At 38.0% G+C, this 22,059-nt stretch overlaps 1 protein-coding gene across 2 annotated transcripts in view; it reads left to right on the forward strand.

The window, feature by feature from the left end:
• USP32 (ubiquitin specific peptidase 32) overlaps positions 1–22,059 on the forward strand; it is a 59,383-nt gene that overhangs the window by 31,763 nt on the left and 5,561 nt on the right. Inside the window, exons 9-29 of one of the 2 annotated variants that reach the window (XM_015880897.2) lie at positions 399–461; positions 2,190–2,273; positions 3,482–3,543; positions 3,656–3,758; positions 5,212–5,404; positions 5,896–6,071; positions 6,374–6,514; positions 8,855–8,972; positions 11,197–11,351; positions 12,058–12,139; positions 14,221–14,295; positions 14,791–14,929; positions 15,197–15,302; positions 15,882–16,055; positions 16,594–16,768; positions 17,268–17,419; positions 18,010–18,121; positions 18,597–18,808; positions 20,191–20,375; positions 20,894–20,980; positions 21,701–21,821. In XM_015880897.2, the coding sequence (XP_015736383.1) occupies positions 399–461; positions 2,190–2,273; positions 3,482–3,543; positions 3,656–3,758; positions 5,212–5,404; positions 5,896–6,071; positions 6,374–6,514; positions 8,855–8,972; positions 11,197–11,351; positions 12,058–12,139; positions 14,221–14,295; positions 14,791–14,929; positions 15,197–15,302; positions 15,882–16,055; positions 16,594–16,768; positions 17,268–17,419; positions 18,010–18,121; positions 18,597–18,808; positions 20,191–20,375; positions 20,894–20,980; positions 21,701–21,821 (2,715 nt within the window). Of the gene's footprint in view, positions 1–398; positions 462–2,189; positions 2,274–3,481; positions 3,544–3,655; positions 3,759–5,211; positions 5,405–5,895; positions 6,072–6,373; positions 6,515–8,854; positions 9,015–11,196; positions 11,352–12,057; positions 12,140–14,220; positions 14,296–14,790; positions 14,930–15,196; positions 15,303–15,881; positions 16,056–16,593; positions 16,769–17,267; positions 17,420–18,009; positions 18,122–18,596; positions 18,809–20,190; positions 20,376–20,893; positions 20,981–21,700; positions 21,822–22,059 lie in introns of both variants that reach the window. The other variant, XM_015880898.2, reaches the window with a different exon arrangement.

Genomic DNA, 22,059 nt, shown 5'->3' on the forward strand with positions numbered 1-22,059 from the left:
GTAAGTTATGTGTGTAGATTTTCTTTCTCACTTGCTTCTGTTTCCTAAAATCACCTTTCAAAAGTAGGAGCAATTTTCATGTTTCAGATGGGAATATTGTTTGATCATAGTTTCATATAATAAAAATAAAACAACCCTTAAACTGTCTTAACTGAGAACTATTGATAATATAACTTAGCCCTGCTGTTAACCAACGTACCAGTATGTGACCATAATGCATGCTGTTTCGTATAAAGGAACCTCAGGTACAAAACTATAATTACCTGGAAGCACTCGGTTGTGAGCTACACAGTGGTATTGTCAGAGTTCTGATAGTTACACTTTTATTCTGAACACACACTGCTCCAGAGGGTGCTTTGAGAATTTAAATCTCTTTTCTCATCCTTTTGTGTGTCAAGGAGTTGGACATGGATTTGTCTGAAATTGTAGAAGATATTTTGAATATGCATGACAACACAAAGGTAGGAATTTTCCTGTCATTTCTATAACAATATTTTCAATTTATATATATAAATAAATTAAGGAAAGAATTGCTTTCCTTAAAGCAGAGATGTGTCAGTTTTCCATTAAATTTTCCACATTGTTCTGTTGCAAAGTAATGTTTGAGTTTATAAGCCATTATATACAAAACTAAACCAAAAATGCATAACCAAATAAAATTAATATGAAGCATACACTGTTTATAATGCTTTATTAGATGTAATTAATACCACTTTTAAATCCGATGGTTCACTTCTGAAGAATGCTGTTTGTTTCATTCATGTTAAAATGATCTTGAGAACAAAGGGATGGTGCAGTGCTATATTTCATCTTTTATGCGCTGTAAAAAGATACGTTATTTTCCTGTGCTGGAACAGAACTGCATTGATTCAAACGTAGCTCCGGTGTTATTACTAACTTCTTTTTGCAAGTGGCATCATATGGAATCAGTGGATCCATCCAGTACAGTATTACTGCTGGAGAGCTAAGTATGTGAAACAATGGAGACGGCTGTCATGTCAGAACAACAAATCTTAATAGTTTGTATTGTGCTTTATAGTTAATTGTGAGTAAATCTTTAATTACGTTCTTGCTTCTTGAAATGGACACCATTATCTGCAAACAATATTGTGACAGCTGTTTCCATTGTTTCATTCTTTGCCTCGCTAATTCTAAGAGGAAGGGCAAATTATGAATAATGTAAGAAAAGTTCTAAAGAACTCTCAGTTACTTGTTTGAATAGTTCTCTTGCCTGCTTGTACTCCTACAAAGTGGCAGGCAAATATTAGAGTTCAATTACTGCTAGAGCAATAGGAAATAGGGCTTCAGTGAGCTCCTTCTTCTCATCCTTTGAGGCTTACGTTTGGTCCCTTAATGAAGGGTTTATAATAGCAGCCTCATCTCTATAGAGAGTTTTAAAAAAAAGTCTTTGGAATATCTTTGGTAAATGCATCATGGATGCAGTGCTGGGAAAAGCTGATGATGCATTAATTACGTACATTGCGTATCCTGTTTTAATAATGTAGCTTTGACCCCTGAACTTCAGGTGATCTGTTAAGAAGAGGTGAGCAAACTGCCACTGCTCTGAAAGTGGCCATGGGCTATACAGGAAAGTCAGAATTGATCTTATCACTAAATAATTGATGATCAGAAAGTAATTGATTCTGATATTTGTCAGTGTTATACTAGTGTAACTTGGCAAGTGATTCAGAACTAATGTGCCATACTGTACACTATGATCATGAGGATTTTATCCAAAGTGGTTTTTCCCAGCCCTCAAAGGAGGACAGCGTTTTTTGGTAGAGACGCCAAGTGCACACAGCTTACTTAGAAGATCAAAACCTTGGAGTAGTTGGGTTTCCTACAGTGGGATTGCTCTGAGCAGCCATGTACTGCCCCTGCCGCTTTCGTGGTTTGAGAAAGTAGTGGTGTAGCTGAGCATTAGGTGATCTGGATGGTACAGAGCAGGAGCAAAGGTTACATGTTGTGCATAGTTTGATGTGTCACCTCCAAGCTTTTTGGTTCTCTGGGTTGCTTGTTACATTTGAACTGACTTTTTCTTATTTTATTGGATCAAGTTTTATTATGAGTGGTAGATGCTAATTTTTCTCAAACCACTGATTTTTGTCATGCCTCAAGTGACACATTTAATGAGTGTTCTAATAGAAATAGGTTCTTCATTCCTTTTTCCCATTCTTCTTTTAACTAAGCTTGGACACCTCACTCTGGAGGACTATCAGATATGGAGTGTGAAGAGTGCTCTTGCCAATGAGTTTTTAAATCTACTTTTTCAGGTATGCTTAAAGTTGTAACACATAGTAGTTGGCTCATCAGCTTTTTGCACGGCTGTCTGTTGCAGCACCAGCATTTGTGTGTCCACATGCTTACGCTTTTGCCTGTTGCATTTCATTCTGTGTTTTATTTTTTCTTTTGGCATTTGTAACATTTTATTTCCCTTGGTCCCTTTATGACATGGGACACCCTCATTTCATGCTTCAAGCCCAATAAACATGCTCACGCAGAACAGGGTCTGCCATTGATTTGTGTGGGCTTGTATTTAAACTGTCATGAGCTTCTGCATCTCATCTGCAGACAGAAAAGCTAAGTGGTCTGAATGGAGTGCCTTGGAAAGCTTTTGTTTTTGTTGTTTGTTTGCAGCAGGGTGGTTTTTGTGGAGAATCTGATACTAGCACAGTGTAATGTGACTTAAAAGGAAACATCAGAGCCAGCTGTGTTGTATGCGCTGGAAAATCTGTTGCTTTCCAGCAGCTAATGGCTTTTGTTTTATTCAGAATGTAAAATGGTCCCTCACACTGTAATATAAATTTAAATAAGATATCTCACCAGTCATTAGAAGGCTCCAGCTGAGATGCAAATTAGTAACCTCAAAAGAGATGTAAGGAAAAGACTATAAATCATGTTATGAGTAGCAACCAATTTGACAAACATCTTAGAGACAAGACAGCTGACCCTCCTCCCTGCAGTGGGAAACAAAGACTCCTGCAGGGTGTTTCCCTGCTCATTGCTCCCCGCTGCATACCCTGTGGCTGGGGGCTGCTGGAACAGAGCTGCTGGGGACTTGGTGGCTGCCAAGGCCAGGACACTTTGACTGGGAAGTATTAGTATCATCTGGGAGTGCTGTCTTGTGCACGTAGCAATACCCACTCAAAACAGGGGCTGCCAAGGGGTGGTGCTTTATTTCTTTTGTATGTTCTTTCATTATTATTGTTCTGTGTGCTGTTTTCCCTTTAAAAGAGAGAGAGGAAAGAAAAGATTGTTAGACAGCAGCTTTGACCAAATTTGCTGTGGTATTTGGTTATCTTAAAAGTGGGAGCAGGTGGTAAATGTGGTAACTCCAAATATTTCTTGTTTGATTGTAGGTAATGTTGCTACGTAGATTAGTGAGACTTTAAAAAAAATTTTTAAGTTATTCTTTCCTTTCACTCACCTCGTGTTTGTTTCATATTGATGCAATTCTTAAAAATTACCTTTCTTTTTCCAGGTGTGTCATATAGTTTTGGGGCTGCGACCTGCAACTCCAGAAGAGGAAGGACAGATTATTAGGTGTGTGGTTTGCTCTCAGTTCTAAATATATTTCAAAGTTACCTTTTAAAACCATCAAAAGAAGGATTACAACTTCCCCTTTCAGTTAATACTTCATGCTGTTTGTTTGCAGAGGCTGGCTAGAAAGGGAAAGCAGATATGGCCTTCAGCCAGGGCATAACTGGTTTCTTATTGCAATGCCATGGTGGCACCAGTGGAAAGAATATGTCAAATATGTAAGTAGAAGAGTAATGTAAAACAAATAAGTGATTTCTTTGTATATTTGAATATGTTAATGATAAAGAACAGGGAGTGAGTGACTGCTCAACCACCAATGCTTGAAATTAAACATCTCCTGTCTCATGGTGGAAAATATTGTTTAACTGAATCATCATTACACAGCGAGCTTTTCATTCAGCTGTCACCTCTTTCAGTTTGATTTTCTCATTCCTGATCATCAAAATACTCCTTGAAATAACACACTCAAGAGACTTCAGGGAAATACTACTGTGAGAACCACTCAAAAATAAAAGTTTGGTTTTGACTTCACGCTTTAGGACCATGATGTGGCTCGTAAGCCACAAATTCATGCTGTGTGTATTCTGGGCAGATAAGGGAGGGAACTGATTTCTTTTGCCTTAAAGACAATCATGAAAAGTAGTTCAACACCTGATGCTGATCAAAGGAGTCCTGCTAAAGCCTTGTGTTATGTGGTGCACCTTAAAGTTCTTCAACTAAAATATTTGAGATAAAGCACGTATGTAAATTTGATCTGCATGCTGAAGAAATCATCCTCAATAAAATTTAATTAAGATGGAGATGATAATTCTCTAAAGGTGACGACTAAGAATGCAGAATAAAGGAAATAAACAATTTAGCAGAAGAATTTTATATAGTTATAACTTAAGTATTTGAATTTTCATAAATTCAGATAACAAAAAAGGCTCTGAAAATTGCAGCGCCTGCATTAACTAATGATGTAATTGCAGTTATTCATTGTGCACAATGAGTTGGACAAATGATGGCTTAAATTCTGGAAATACTGGGTAATTTGATCCTTATCATAGTAGAAGTACTCAGATGGACGTGTAACATCACAGCTAATAGTAATAACAGCAGAGTGCCATTAGTCACTGTGTCTTTACTTCTCGAGCAAATAAAACACTCAGGTTCTGTGGAACTCTGTAAATTGATACTGTCATTCCAATGCACATTTCGGTCTTATTTTTATACATGCAGTTTTACTACAGAGTTCGGGTGTTTGGCTGATGAAAACAGGAAGTTAGGGAAGGCTTGTTTGCAGGTTTGAAGAAAGAGTGTGTTTTGTTTTGTTCTTGGACGTGCTGTCCTTGTTTCACCATGTGAAATTCACTGGGGACAAATCTTCAAATACTTAGAGTCTGTAATTACAGCTGTCTAAAATGGTTGTCATTATACATCTGGTTAGAGAAAACAATTCTCCTATTTCACAGTGATTGTGTTGTGTAGAAGAATCTTCCATTGATTTAACTATTCTGTCATTTTTTTTCTCTTTTGCATCAGTGGTTGTAGTAAGTTTCTTTCTCTCTGGAGCTCACTGCAGTATGTGAAAGTATTTTCATTACTGTAATTTTTGGCAATTGGTTTCACTGTTGTTAAGTCTTTGATACTGGCTTATAAATAACTTTTCCACTTGCCTGTCAATTTTAGGATGCTAACCCTGTTGTGATAGAGCCTTCATCTGTCTTGAGTGGAGGTAAGAATTCACTCATAGCTGCTGCAGCCAATACTTCAGAACAGGGAGAAGACAAAATGGGAGGTCTTAATTACTTCAGTGCAACAGAAGAAAAGTTTTCAGATAATATTTCTACTGCATCAGAAGCCTCAGAGACCACTAGCAGCAGTAAGCATAACATCTTATTCCCTTGGAGGTTTAATGTAGAAAAAGTTTTGAGAGCCTAGGTGCCGCATGGATTCCTCCAGACAAAAAGATACAAGTATAGGTTGCAGTAGCATCAAGGAGAAACAATGAACAACAGAAATGTTAATGCATAGATTTTCAGTTTTGCATATAAGAATTTCAAGTTTGATATTCAAACATCAGAAAATAAGCACAAATGCAAAGCATGATTGCCCATTCAAACCTAGTTAGGCTGTTTCTGTATCTCAGGAGTAGATTGCATGTAGTTACTTGTTTGCCTTTTTTGAGACAGCTAATATGTTTGCTACTACTATGAAATTTGGAAGAGTTGCATACTGAAGTTTGAAGAATAGGGAACTTCAATTAGCTTTTAAAATATTTACGTAGTATATAAAAATCAGTTTAAATGATCCATTATTGTTTTAAGGAGTCACTAAATAAAACAGAGAATGTGTTTTTGTGCTCTGCTACAGATGCTCTTTACCCCAGCACACCAGGGACGGATGTGTGTTTTGCTAGGCAGCACAACACTTCGGACAATAATAACCAGTGTTTCCTTGGAACCAATGGGAATACTTTGCTCCAGCTCAATCCTCAGAAACCAGGAGCTATTGATAACCAACCCCTTGTGACACAAGAACCAGTGAAGGTAAAAACATCTTCTGTTGCATGGAAACAAAAAACAAGTAATTTTCACTATACTTGAAGCTGTCAGAGTAGGTGATACAAAAGATGGCTTTTATAATGGACAGTTTTCAGTGAAGTAGTGAACAGTGAACCTTGAGTGTTGTTATATTTACATGCTATCATACTATGGAAAAACAGATGCTAATTGCAGCTTAATATTATTTTAATAATTGCAGTGTTCTATGTCCACGAGCTAAAATTGTTGTAGTCTTTGTTTCTGACTTTTGCATTTGAGATTTGATAAAATCCCCCTTTGTTCAAAAGGCTGCATCATTAACAATGGAGGGTGGAAGATTAAAGCGATCGCCGCAGCTGGTCGAAGGAAGGGACTATGTAATGGTCCCAGAACCAGTTTGGAGAGCACTTTACCATTGGTATGGAGCAAACCTGTCCTTGCCCAGGCCGGTAAGTTGTGATTATGAATGCTTAACTTGCCGTAACCCCTTAAATAAAGCATGCAACCTACTGTGTCTGAGCTTTGCCATTTCCACCAAGTAATCTATTATGAACAATTTCTACTTCATCTGAAAATCTGTAGACTGACTTGAAGTGAAATAAACAGTCTCAAATACAAATGTGGACAGAGAACCAGGAGATTTGTAGGACATACCCCAGAAAATATAATGCAACAGTGCACAAGTCAGCTGATCATGTTAGCTAAAATAGACAAAGGTTTCTTGAAAAGAGGAAAAAAGGAAAGCCAACAAAACTTGAACAACTGAAATCAGCTTCTTCTAACTAATTGTGAGATTTTGTGTGTTAAAGATGTAATATCTTTAGTTAAAGATGAATCATCTTACAAGAGGAAATGTTGGTAGATCCCTTTTGTTGTCACCTGAGCTCTGACCAGCTTCTCTTTCTAGGGTCTGTCTCTAAAGTATTTTCTTTTTCCTCCTTTCTCATGCCTGCCCCCATTTCTTCCCATAAGATCATTACTTGGATAATCTCTCTTCTTCCAGCGAATATCTCTGTATATTCTGTGATACTCCTGAAGGAAGCTGAAAGAGCTTTCAGCCAGCAACGTTTTATGGGTCGTTGCTCTCATCTTCCAAAAGCACAACCAGCCTGCACCTCTGAAGCAGATGCAACATAGAAGTCCCGAGACTGAAATGCAATGGTTATAAAGATACAAGGAATTTGTGTTTTGAGAATAGTTTTGCAGTACTCAGGCAGAAAACAGCTTCTCTTGAACAGCTTAGAGAGATCTACAATTTCTGTTTTGATATTTGGTGCATCTGTCCAGGACTTAGCCCGGCGATTCAAGCTCAGCAGTTACTCAAGATACTTCCCTTACTCCCAGCAGACATATCTCGAGGCTCTTACATCCAGTTGGGTAGCCCAGACAGTTTTTCAGTACTACTTGAGTTCTCTGGTCATAGCTGCACAGAGTTCATGTGTGACCACCAGATCCTTCTCATCCTTTAGCATTCTTCAATATAAGCAGAAACTTCAGAACTGATGGTCTTCCTGTATATAAATTTAAGTAAGCTGTGAGACATTTTGTATTGTGCTAGACAAATATGTTGAAATAAGGCAGGCTTTTTTTTGTTTTTTAATGTTTTGATTTCCAGCAGATTTGAAGCTGCCCTTTTTTTAAAATTAGCTTTATATTTGGTGTTGGAAATGGGGGAGAATTTGCTGTATGATTTTTTGAGGATTTGGTCTGTTAGCCACTGTATTGACAGTGATTTTTACAGTGAAAAATCCCTGGCTTCTGTTAGCCTGCTCCCACACATTCTCCATAGAAACAAACACCCTTCATAATGCAGGAAAGGCCATATCGCTTTATCACACCGCAGACTAATATGCTTGAGATTTTTGTGATTATGCCAATAGAAAAGAGGCTTCGGTTCCAAATGAAAGAATTTAAGTGTATGTGTAAGCCTCAGATTTGCAGACCATAATTAGCTAACTGTAAAAGTATTATTTACCTGAGCACTTGAGGTGATGAGGACCCTTTGGTTACATGTGTACAGGGGTTGCTCGGTCAGTCTCCCACCCCACATTGGTGCTGCTCTGTCGGAGAAAGTGTCAGCATCCTATTTTTTGTTGTAACTGAAGTTTAATATGTGGCAGTTAAGTGCATTGTATTGCTTCTCATGACTTAAGCTGAGTGTTTTCTTCTGATTCTTCTGTTCACAAAAGTCCTGCTGCTTATGTACATGTACACTTGGGCAGGTCTAAATAGCAAGTTCTTTGTAGGAATGTTGGCTGAAAAGCTGCAAGTCGTATTCCAGGGAAATTGCAGCTTATTCTGTCAGCGTATTGAAATGCAAGTTAATTTTGGTGTACCCTTACAATATGAAGACTTGAACTTGATGCTATATTTGAAAACAGAAGAAATGTGTGGATATGGTTTATTTTTTTTTAATAGTTGTGAACCTTTTACATTGAAGCATAGACTGAGCGTAATTAGCGAGATTCACTGTACATTGTAATGTACTTCAGGAATTACAGGAATGTTCTTTTCAAAGTGTTGTACGGGAGGCTTTGCTTCCATTAAATGTTTGCTTTTGATAGTCTGAAACTAAGAAGCTTCAGAAAGTGCACAGAAATGAGTAAATTCTTATTGTGGTATGTATTTGTATAAGACTTCATGAAGAAATTCAAAAGACTTCTTGCCCCTTTGTAAAACATTAATTTTTATCTGTCCCAGTGCTTTAATTGTTGTTTCGTGCTCCTAATAGGATTCCCTACACTTCTGGAACAAGTGTCTCTGAAATATGTTTTAATTGTCTTCACTAGGTGATCAAAAACAGCAAGACCAATGTGCCTGAACTGGAGTTATTTCCTCGCTATCTGCTCTTTCTGAGACAGCAGCCTGCCACACGAACGCAGCAGTCAAACATCTGGGTGAATATGGGTATGATGAGCCTGAGAATGTTTCCTCAGCATTTACCTAGAGGTAACTTAAGAATGCAGCAAGAATACGAGTGCGCAGTTTCTCAGAAATTGAGACCCAGAGCCATAGAAGCAAGCTTGCTGCCACTGTGCTTGCACACCAGCTAATGAACTGTGAAGCACAAATCAGCTTTTGGTAAAATTAAAAGGCTTTCCTTCCCTCTTCTTTTAAAAGGAAGAAGCATGAGGGAGGGTTCTTAGTGAAATCAGTTACTCCGTGTTGTTAGTGCAAATAGATGGATGAATTCAAAGTGAGAAATGAGCACTGCATAAGGTAAAGAGCTAAGAAGGACAGATCCACTGGTAGCTAATTACACAGCCCTAGAATACATGCAGGGTGCATATCTGGCAGTACCGTGGTGTATAAAGTCATCTGGTTCTGAGTTACTTGAGCAGCTAGACTTCAATGCCCAAAGGCAGTTTAAAATCCTATAGAAAGGGGCTGAATTAATGGAATATGAAGCCTATTACTCAATGCAGCTTGGAAAGACAATTGGGTAGATTTAAACTTCTGATTAAAACACACATGCTCTAATTGTGGGATTAATGCTCACCAAAAAAAATGGTACAAGTCATTGGCTGAAAAAGGATCTTGCAGCTTTTCATGTTTTATCTTAAAAATTTTACAGGGTTTTGGTTTCCGTTGTCCATTTGTGAGTGTAGTTGCATACTCAACTGGTACAGTAAGTCTGAAGAAATATTCGATTTTCACATGTATGTGCATTTGGATACCCACAGATTGAGTATCCACAGTAACATATGTCTCAAATTGGGCTCATCTGACTACTGAAAAGATAAATCTTTTAGCCTTTTTGCTCTTAGCATATGTTTAAAAAATCTCATGCAGATGCTCCATTTTTCACTGCTTTGGTAGAATCACAAACTGAACGTGTAAGTGGTGGCTGCCTGCTTGATCAAATTCTGCTGCAGAAACTGCCTGCTACCCAAATTCGTTTTCCCTTGGATGTCCTAAAATACCCAAAGCCAAATAGAGGGAATTTTCTGACATGACAAATTTGATCTTGATTTAAAACTGTTTTGCTCTGCACTAATTTATTTGCCCAATCAATTATTAATCTTTTTGAGTTTTCAAATGTGCTTTCTTGCTGTAATCTTACAACTAATCCTCTGATCCTTAATCTCAGAAAATGCTTTTTGTATTCTTAAATAAATGAATAAATAAATCGGTACTTTGCTGGCTGTACTTGGAAATTGATGCTCTGCTGACTTTTAAGGTGATCACAGTACAGTCTTACCCTGTTGTGTGTATTGCATGTTAATACCGCATCTTTTCATATGGTATTACTTAATGTATTTTAATTGCTTGGTGAAAGTAGAACAGTCATTTTTGTGGTTACTTAATGCAGTTGCCCTGTCAGGCTGTGGAACAAAAGCTTTCTATTAATGTGCTCCAGACTGTATAGGAATGGGGAACTTCAGAAGTTTTTAAACTAAAGAAGCTCAAAAAGTAAGGCATAGAATGTTGGTGTCATCTGTTTCAAACTGAACTTTGGCAAATGTTTGAAGGTGTTTTCAGGTTATAGAAAACAACAAGTCTTGACTGATGAATTGGGTTGTATTTTTTTGCCAACATAGAAAGGTTTGGAAATTCTGATGAAGATGAGAGGGATTGGTGGCTGTGAGGATGTTGGTTACAAGGAGCACTTCTGTTGTGAAACAGCTGGGATGCTTTTGCCTTCTCAGGTCGGTGTTCCACCCGTCAGGAGGTGGAGAAAGTTGTGCTGCTTCCCAGAGCAGTCAGACTGATTTTCTTTTTGCCTCATTTTTGGCCTGCAGTGTGCTTTCAAAAGGAAATGATGGTGGTATTTTGAAGCTTTTTATTTTGAAAACTACCATTGTCTTGTCATCTTGAAATTTCTTTTATGTTGTTTCCTTTGAGAACCATAACAGAGCATTATTCTAATAGGTTTTGGTAATGAGGGAGATGTATTTATCTTTATGATCACATAACTATTGCTTTGTGTAGATGTGAGACGTTCCCAGGGGTTGCTAATATCTACCATTCAATGAAACACACTGTTCTTATTCTGAAACTGAAGAACAACTACTTTTTCATGCACAAGAAATATGTAGAGTATGCATAGTAAGCTGTTAGATATCTGATTTGGGTTTCAGTTTGCATATGGATATATACGTTCTTTTGCCTTCCTTTGTTCTGAACCCAGGGAACGTACCTTCACCGAATGCTCCCTTAAAAAGAGTGCTGGCTTACACTGGCTGCTTCAGTCGGATGCAGACAATTAAAGAGATACATGAATATCTCTCTCAGAGGTTGCGTATAAAGGAGGAAGATATGCGCCTCTGGTTGTACAACAGTGAGGTAATGTTGGGCTGCTTTTTTCTTTAACAGTGTATGAATAACGTATATCATATTGTTTTCATACATGCATAAGCGAAATAAAGGCCTTAAGTTTCCTTTGCCACTTATAGCCATTCACATAAGAGAACTTGGACCAAAATGTGTAAATAAACATTTCACTAACTCCACTTTTTTTTTAAAAGAGAATTTATTGCACTCCAAGCAGTGAAATTCATATTCTGGTGTTATTAGCTTGATAAAAATCAATTCTTCCTGTAGTATGTTTAAAAATTGGCAGTTGGCTGACAGATTAATGCTCACGGTATAAATTTTCATAGAAACTGTTCTAAATGGAATTAAAAATATGTGCTTTCATGGACATACACCATACCATAGGCCTCTGTTGATGTAAGCCAGTAGCCATACGGGATATCTTACAAATGTGTATGTGAAGAAATGAGCAAGCAGAACATATTCCTCCAAACCACTGAGTACATGTAATTCTCTGGTGAGAAGTACCACCTAAAACTGGAGCGCTGAAATGGATGCTTGTGCTGAGCAGTGAACTGCTATATTTAATTAATTCCTTTTAATTAATTAGGAAACTGGTACTCTTTTGTGAAAAGGAAATTACTGCTATTTTAGTTTGCTTGCTTTGAGATTAAAGCATCCTCAGAGAATTTTAGGACTAGCAATAATAACTCTATGAAGTCTCTTTCTCCTGCAGAACTACCTTACTTTGCTGGATGATGAAGACCACAGACTGGAATATCTTAAAATCCAAGATGAACAGCATCTAGTCATAGAAGGTATAGAAAGCAGGAACTGGAACATAAAATGAAATCTGTGTGGTGCATCTGAGGCTTTTTGCATTATTCAGTTTGGTTTTTTTCATACTGATTTTACAAGAATTCATGTTATGATACTTGTAGTGAACACGTTCTTATGAAGCTAAAGGTCAGGACAGCTGCGTGTTTCAGTCTACGTTAGGTTCATTTCTAAGAATTTCATGGCAAGCTGCTTTTCTTTCCCAGTCTGCAAAGAACCTGATACGTTTCTGCTTGGCTGACTGTGTCCTCATGGTTAAAAAGCTCTGTAAACAAGCGAAGCCTTTCTTGTTTCAGTTTGTCGATTGAGTCTTATCCTTCTGCCATTCAGTGCTGTGCCTGGCAGAGTGCTGTCAGTTACTAATAAATTAGACCTTTGCCAGAGATATCAGAGCACATGGATTAGCTGACTTCTTAAATTAGTTTGACCTGACTTCTTGTCTGATCTCTTAATCCACCCTTCTGTTGTCCATAAGGTTACATGGGTTACAAATTTGGTTCTTGTGATGTTTCTGTGGAACTTTCATTTAGCGTAGTTTTGTATTACGCTTCAGGCTGCTGTGCCAGATGGAGTTGTCCTTTTGCCACTTGGCTCAGTTCATGTATAATCAATTTAAAATTGGCACAGCGGCTCATCCGATTAACTGTGTTATCTGCGTTAATCAGACACGTGGGAAGAAAGGAGTATTTATGTGTAGGGAGGGGAGAGAGGGTCTGCAGGAATCAGCTGAAACGATCCTGAGGCTGAAGCTGAATGAACAAAATCAACACTGCCTCTTAAAGAAGCCGTCTGCCCCTGCTGTTTATTGGGTCACATGTGGCCAACTATTTGTCACCTACCTGATGTGAGAAGTAATATAGTAAAAAAAAAATAACTCTTTTAATTTTTTTTAATTTTTTTTTTAAATTTTAGCAGTTTAGTTCCTTAAGCCAGTTTGCTGATGTGGCCAAGCAAACAGTGTCAATGCAAGACAGAGGCTTACAGAGGGAAGGGATTCACAGGAAGGTGGTGGATGAGTTAGCTTAGGAATCAATCACAGAATCACAGAATTACCCGGGTTGGAAGGGACCTCAAGGATCATGTAGTTCCAACCCCCCTGCCTAGCAGGGCCACCAAACATACACATTTACTAGATCAGGTTGCCCAGGGCCCTGTCCAACCTGGTCTTGAACACCTCCAAGGACGGGGCATCCACAACCTCATTGGGCAGCCTGTTCCAGGACCTAACCACCCTTCTAGTAAAGAACTTTCCCCTAACATCCAACCTAAATCTTCCCTCCTTCAACTTAAAACCATTTCCCCTAGTCCTGCTATTATCAGCCCTTTCGAAGAGTTTACTCCCCTCCTGGGAGTAAGTTCCCTTCAGGTACTGAAAGGCTGCAATGAGGTCACCCCGCAACCTTCTCTTCTCCAGGCTGAACAAACCCAACTCCCTCAGCCTGTCCTCATAGGGGAGGTGCTCCAGCCCCCTGATCATCTTTGTGGCCCTCCTCTGGACCCTTTCCAAAATCTCCATATCTTTTTTGTACTGAGGGCTCCACACCTGGACACAGTACTCCAGATGGGGCCTCACAAGAGCAGAGTAGAGAGGGACGATCACCTCCCTATCCCTGCTGACCACCCCTCTCCTGATGGAGCCCAGGATCCCAGAATGAAACGTGTGTGATTTGTCACCATTTTGAAGTACACGTGAATCTATTGTTAGTACACAGAAACAAAAAATACCAGCAATCGTTCCAGAAATGAACAATCGATACGAGCCTGAGGGATGTCTTCTTAAATACTGAAACGGGTACTGAAAGAAATCTCAAGGCTGCTCCCTAAGGATATTCTTGACATAGTTGAAGTGATGCCAGCATTAGAATGATTTACAGTGATGATGGGAAACAATTGAAATGAAATATACTGAAATGAAATATAACTATTGAAATAATCATATAACGAAATAAACAAATGTATGATCTCAATTAAAACTTGCAAATTTTAATTAAACGCCTTTAGCTGTATATGCTGTCTGGAATATGTAGCAGCAAACAAAATCTTGTCCTGTATCTCTTTCTAGTTCGAAACAAAGACATGAGCTGGCCTGAAGAGATGTCTTTTATAGCGAACAGCAGTAAAATAGACAGACATAAAGGTAAGTCTTGAGCCATGGTGAGGAGAAAAATCCAAGCTGTTATATTGTACTGGAACAGCTCATTTTAATTTAAATGTTCTTCACATTGGAAGAGGTTTTCTATACCCACGGGGCTTGGCTTGTTCTTTCTGTTTTGTTAACTTAGATGCTAGTAAAGTGTGATAGTTGGACCTATTGATAATGTATTTTCAGATGCTGAGATGTAGCAGTAGCAAATTCTGGGTTTTGTGGGTTAAAACTTTTTTTTTGATAGTAGATCTAATGCAACAAAATACTGACTTCAATTTATGTTGACGTAAGTAGAGCTGGGAGAGTGGATCCTTTGAGCAGGCTGGCCCTCTGTAGGATCTGTGCTAGCTGGAGTCTCTTAAGTGGGAGCAATTTCAGTTGTAATGGTTATAGTGAAAAGGTTATATTCGGAACTTCATGATATACCATTCGTGACTAATCATTCACATCTGCTGAACTGACATAACTATGTTTTCTTTTTCTCAGTTCCTACCGAGAAGGGTGCTACTGGATTAAGCAATCTGGGTAACACATGTTTCATGAACTCAAGTATCCAGTGTGTCAGTAATACGCAACCTCTGACACGGTATTTCATCACAGGAAGACATCTTTATGAACTTAACAGGTACTTTTTGAGACCGTCGACACTTAAATGTCATAGCATTTCTTGAAATGAGTTTCGACTTTCAGAAGCATTATGAGCAAGTCCTTCCACTCTGTTATAAAACATCAGCTACGTAACAGGTAGTAGTTTAGATGTATAGAGCTGTAACATTTTTTTTGTTTTGGGGTGAGTTAAAACAGTTCAAGAAGCTTTTGTTCTTCTTCATTTATATTCATGCTCGAATTTTGTTCAACTTCACTTTGGTATTAATTTCTTTGTCATTTCTAGGACAAATCCAATAGGAATGAAAGGACACATGGCCAAGTGCTACGGGGATTTAGTTCAAGAGTTGTGGAGTGGGACTCAGAAGAATATAGCACCACTGAAGCTACGAGTAAGTCTGTGATGTGTGTGCTATTTAAAAGCAGAAAGGAAGAATTTCTTAAAATAGCAGAAAATGTAATGCACTTTTTCTCAGTGTTAACTGTATTGGTTCTGGGACTCAAATCAGTATCTCCCTAGAGAAAGGAAAGTGTATGATAGTGGTTGGCTATAAAGCCAACAAGAATATCTGGGATCATCTCTTTTTACTCCAGAGTGGTCACAGTACTTGCTCCTTTGGGAAAGGCCTGTATTCAGCCAAGACACACATCTGGAAGTGGCCACAGTGCATCCATCCTGGGGGTTAGAACTAGAGCAGCTTTCAGAATATAATTCAGTGGTCGTGAGATCAAAGGATTTACCTGATGCAAATCGGAGGTTGTAAGATGTGGATTTCGGTACCCCTTGTTTTAGGAACAGAACATTATGCATTACCTGTCAGCAGTCTCTTATTCTGAAAACATACGGAGCTGTCTTTAGCTCCTCACATTTGCATTTGTGTTTGTTGACAGCATACGTTATGATATTTTGATTTGCTGTTACAAATTTTGTCATATAATGTGCGGTAACTTTCTGGATTTTTTTTTTATAGTGGACAATAGCAAAATACGCTCCAAGGTTTAATGGCTTTCAACAGCAAGACTCCCAGGAGCTCTTGGCTTTTCTTCTAGATGGCTTGCATGAGGATTTGAATAGAGTTCATGATAAGCCATATGTTGAACTGAAAGATAGTGATGGTCGGCCAGACTGGGAAGTAGCAGCTGAGGTAGAGGTTTAAGTTTTTTCATCTGTTTGTTTGGGTTTGTTTGTTTTATCTTTCTCTTCCTTCAAAACAGCAAGATGTTAGAAACTACTTGATTTTGATGTCTGTGGCAACATTCTTTTAGGGTTGGACTGTCTTCTGAAACTTGTCAGATTTGTTATTTAAGGAGTCAGCTTCACATCTGATCTGAAAATGAGTTTAATTTAAATATTATAATAAGGCATAGAGATGGTATTTCACGGCGATTTTGAATGACTTCAAAATTTTAAGACTTTTTTTCAAGGCAATGATCCTTGCTGAAGTACTTCAAATGATGTCTTTCTTTGATTATTTTGTTAAGGGAAGGAACTACTCTTTACTCCCATGGAAACTAAATACTTGCTATTTTTGTTAAATCAGTAAACCATTTCTGTGGATGTACACTTGAATTCCATAGGCTGAGAGAACTGGAGAGGTCTTCCAACCTCCAGCCTTTTCCTGTAGTGCAAGCAAATAATCTGCAACTTGTAACTTTGTGTTGTTTCTCTGCAATTTGTTTTAGGCCTGGGAAAACCATCTGAGAAGAAACAGATCAATTGTCGTAGATTTATTTCATGGGCAGCTGAAATCACAAGTTAAATGTAAAACTTGTGGACACATAAGCGTTAGGTTTGACCCTTTCAATTTTTTATCCTTACCTTTGCCCATGGATAGCTACATGCACCTAGAAATTACAGGTGAGTCATGTTACTTATCTCCGTATAAAATTGCCTGTGCTCAAATAGAAGCTCTGTACATAGACTGGATTTTCAAAGAACAGCTCTAAAACATTCAAGATTTGTTTGCGTCAGCATTTATGCTTAAAACATAGTTAAACAGTTTTATATTATAGAGAACAGGAATATTCACTGGAATGTGGTTAAACAAATATAAAACCTTTAAAAACTGAGCATAGATGGTCTGCATTCAATCTTGATGGAAGAACTTAGTACAAAAAATTGAGGTTTTTGAGAACTTTGCTTCTTGTGTTGTGTGGGCCGTCCTCAGTCTGCATAGAGCAAGAAGAGGGAAGGGGATAAACAGCTAATTATTGCCTGGTAATAAATTAATAAGTATAAAATGAAAACCAGGTCTTAATGGAAAAAGTTACTTCCTTATAAGTAGAATATGTAATATTTTATCTCCATTAATCCTTTCCTGGTTTGCTGACTGTGGTGTTTCTTTTCCCCTCTGAAGTAATCAAATTGGATGGTACTACTCCTGTTCGATACGGCCTGAGGTTGAACATGGATGAAAAATACACGGGTTTGAAAAAACAGTTAAGTGAACTCTGCGGACTGAAACCAGAACAGATACTACTTGCAGAAGTGCATAGTTCCAATATAAAGGTAAAAAGAAAAAAAATGAATTGCTGCACGTTTCTTACTGTTGTTTGTGTGTGTTGTCTTGTGTCTTCGTTCTTTTTGACATTAAGGTTTGTAAACCAGGGATGTGAAATAATTTAACTGAAAGTGTGATTAAACAAGTTGGCTCGGCTGTGTCTCTACATGAATTTCAATCTTAAACTGTAGTTCAACTTGCTTTAAATTAAAATCAGAGTAAGCTGAGCAAAGATAAACAACTCGTAAATAAAATGAAAATTAAAAGCTTGTGGAAATTGAATTGAATTCATCACTAATTTTTAGAGAAACATGATACCTGATATAGATATAGAGAAACACCCTGTAATAAATCTCACATGAGAGTGCTGTGATGAGCTTAAACACTGTCAAGAGACTGGAGACTAAAGTGGAAGTTATGTACAGAGTGTATGATATGCTTACATCAATGCAAAATCATCTGCTTGTTGGCTCTCTCCTTCCAGAAAGGTGTAAGAAAGCAGATAATCTGATAGGTGTACTGTTGTCAAAAGAACGAAATGTGTTTGGAGTCACAGAAATAAGTGCATATCTGACTGATCTTCCCTTTTTCAATGAAGAATTTTCCTCAGGACAACCAGAAAGTTCGGTTATCAGTGAGCGGGTTTTTGTGTGCATTCGAAATACCGGTTCCAGGATCACCAACATCAGCATCAAGTCCTGTGCAGTCAGGTAAAAGAAAACATTATTTCCCATTCATGTAACATAATCAATGCTCAGGTACTGCAGGAATTCAGGAGGACAACTGTACTGCTTAGTGTAGTGTAAAAGGTGACACTAAAATAAAAGAGACAAGTCCAGGTTTTGGTGCACAGAGGTGCTGTGAGCAGTGTCTCTGTGGGCTGATGGTCTATGATCCTTATTATAGTTATGCCCAGTGTAGCAGTCTGAAGATCACTAGATAGATGCTTTAGTTAGAAATGTGCAAAATATTTTGTTGTTTGTGGGTTGACTCTGAAGTAGGACGTATTAAAAACAAAACAATTGTTCAGTTTTTGCTTTTTTCTGTTTTGTTGTTTGTGGTTTCATGCATTGTAGGTGCCTCTGTTATTCCTTGCTCTTGCATACTCTGGGTTTTGCAAAATATTAGGTGAATAATGCATTGTGGTTGATGAGGCTGAGTAAGAATGTAATTATCTATCTACAGATACCTCCACTGGATCATCAGCTAACGGAGCACTCAACATAATGATGAATGGGGACCTTTCCAAACCAACCCTGATTCCAAATGGAATGCCAAATACTGTAGTGCCATGTGGAACAGAACGTAACCTTGCCAACTGGACTCTCAATGGTCACGTGCCCCTGCTTTCTGATAGTCCATGTACAGGGTACATAATTGCAGTCCACAGAAAAATGGTTAGTAGATTTTACATTCATTTTAAATGATTTATGTAATGCTTGAAGAAAGTCGGTGAATGTGAATGCTTAAAGAAGTCAGTACGTTGCATCTGAATGATAAACTAATGTGTATTTCTTATAAGGAATCATGAATATGTTTCCCTGCTGTGTAAGCACCAAGTTATTTGGGCATACAACTTTGTAGATTTAAATAGTAATGTCTACTGTTGGTGTATTTTTCTTCCTTTGGTGCTGGCGTGCTTCCCAGTTCTCTAATGCTGAGATGCACACTTGGGTGCTCACTGCTTCCCTCATTAAATGTTCTAGGATTCTTTGAGCAGAAAAAATTCTCCTTGGAGGAACTACTTGAAATGCGTTTCTTCTCCATTATATGGAACAGCCTTATTTCATACACAGAAACAGAGTGAAGATGCATAGTACATTCATAGTTCATTCTGTTGGCATTAACTACTCTTTGTAAAAAGCATCTGTAGTAGTGTTGAGCTCTAAATGTCAAAGTTGGACGGCTGACCACCTCAAATAGCCATGAATTTGGTGTGCTCTGTCTCATGTCTTCAGGGCCTGTTGACATTTACAGCTTAGTGGATGTGGGCTGGGACGCTATTTTAATTTACTGTGTGTTTCTATGAGGCTTTTCTTTCTTTGTTCTCTCAAGTTTGATAGAATTTAAGTGTTGGGTAGAATGCTTTTGAGCCATTATAGCTTGCTAGTTGTACAACTTTTGGTAAGAGGAAAGAGGAACCTATTCCAGCAGTCTTTGTCCATCATTGTCAGAAACCTAGCTGATGGAAAGGCTCAGTTGTATACAATTTTTGCAAGGCCATAGCAGATTACTGTACCCAAGTGTCACTAAGGCAGCGTGATGCCTTTGTTGCAAACAAGAGATGTAGCACAAAGGCCAATTTGTCTGCATGGAGTAAGTTGTGTATTCTGTAAATGTAAAGGTTTTCTTTCTGTACAGAAGCTAAACTTGCCAAGTATAGAGGTCATTTGGGGGCAGAGAGTAACATCATTACGTGTCTGTCTGCGTTAGTGTTGCTATTAGATGAGGAAAGTAAGAAATATGCATCTGCTTGATATACAAAAAGAAAAACATAGTTGAAACAGATGTATGTTGATGTGGTCTAGTGCTTAAATAGCATTAATAATTAATAGTGTTGCTGTGATACCATAAAATAATACAAAAAGGCTTTCAGGCAGTTTCAGTGAAACTGGAAAAAAAAAAAGATGAAAAAAATGGCTGGAATAGTGCACTCCTAATAGAGTCAATGGTTTGTTTTAATTGCTGAAACCTAACATATAAAACAAGGTCAGCATCCTAGTCATTATGGTAATACAAGGCAATGTATCTGAGTCATTCTTCTTTTCCAATTATGCAGATGCGGACAGAACTGTATTTTCTTTCATCTCAGAAGAATCGTCCCAGTCTCTTTGGAATGCCACTAATTGTTCCTTGTACAGTTCACACACGGAAAAAAGATCTGTATGATGCAGTATGGATTCAGGTTTCCAGGCTTGCCAGCCCCCTACCCCCTCAGGAAGCTAGTAATCATGCACAAGACTGGTGAGTTTGGCATGCCAGCCTTTGACTTGAGCTGTAGCTGAGATTTATTTACAAGGTTTAAAAATACTTGGTTTTCATCTTCATGAATTTTAACTCCTCATAAAGCTCTGTTGAACGAGTATATGCTTTTAAATATATAATCAAGTTTTTAACGTCAACAATTCTAGGAATAATTTTGTGTGCTTCTACTTCAAGTGATTTCTGCCTACAGATTACATCCAGTGGGTTATTTCCATAAGAATTCACTTTAGAGGCCTGAAGTTTAATGAGAATAATTTAAAAAGAAAACAAAAACCTTTTAATCCTTTTAGTGCAGCTAAATGCAGTTTGCCTTCCAGTTGCACTTGAGGGTGTGCTTGGCACAGCTTAATTGGTTCATGAGAATGAAATGGAAAAATAACGCAACTGTCGTGTTGCATTTCATATATCTTAGCAATAAATTACTCCATAGTTTGTTATGCCAGGGTCTTGTAGCAGTCTTGTACCTTATGTTTTGTGATGTTATGTTTCTGTTTCAGTGATGACAGCATGGGATATCAGTATCCGTTCACCCTAAGAGTGGTTCAGAAGGATGGAAATTCTTGTGCTTGGTGTCCGTGGTACAGGTAAATCTTTAGACTTAAGGGAAATGTAATTTACGATAATGGGATTTTGATGTATTTCAGTCTTCAGAGCTAATATCAATAAGAATCAGGAATCTAATTTAACCACCACCCTTACATGGCAGACTTGAATAAGTTTAATGACTTGGAGAGCTGAAAGTTCTGCTGACAGAAACCTTAAATTTGAAGAAAGTCAGGAAATCATAAAAACCCCCAAACCTTTTAACTCCTTACTGTCTTGTGTGCATTTGTGCCTATATGCAGGCACATACATGTACTTGTTCAGATGTTCTGTGGAAGTTTCATATGAAACCGAACTTTTAAAGTATGTACATCATCTGCCCTTACTCATTTCTCCACTGTTTGGAGGGTAACAACAGAAATAGGACGGTTCAATATTCACCCTGGGTATGTGCTTTGAAATTTTCCCTAACAGACGTGCTTCTGAAAGGCCCAGACCTTTCCAATTAGGTAAATGTGTGTTTGTCTGTGGAAACAAAGCATTGTATTTTATTCATGTGTGCAGCAGGTAGTTATGTACAACAGTATACGCAGGTAGATAGCTGGGATTACTGAACTGCTTCAGTTTCTCATGTGTGTTAAAATTTTGTACTAAACCTGTCCTAAAAATTGAATGTCTGTATTTTACATTGAAGTGTGAAGTAATCTAAAATTGGACAGGTTTTGGGCAGTGTATATCTTACATCTAACATTTTGTCTTAGATTTTGCCGTGGCTGTAAAATTGAGTGCACAGAGGACAGAGCTTCTGTTGGGAATGCTTATATTGCTGTAGACTGGGATCCAACAGCACTCCATCTGCGCTACCAGACATCCCAGGAACGGGTAAAATTGCAACACAAACCCTTCATTATTTCTTAGTATTTCACCAAGATAAAGTTAATAAATAGGTTTTCCTAAGGATGCTAGTGTCATAAACAGTTATCCATGAGTAAATCTGTTTGATTCATTGAGTCTGCGAAACTGATCTAAAGATTGATGTGTAGCTGAGCTGAACTCAATCAGCTATTTAGAATTTTGTGCTTCACAGATTGTTCTGTAAGCCAAGAATACGAACAGTGCA

This window comes from Coturnix japonica, chromosome 19 (assembly GCF_001577835.2).
Source record: "Coturnix japonica isolate 7356 chromosome 19, Coturnix japonica 2.1, whole genome shotgun sequence".
NCBI lineage: Eukaryota > Metazoa > Chordata > Aves > Galliformes > Phasianidae > Coturnix > Coturnix japonica.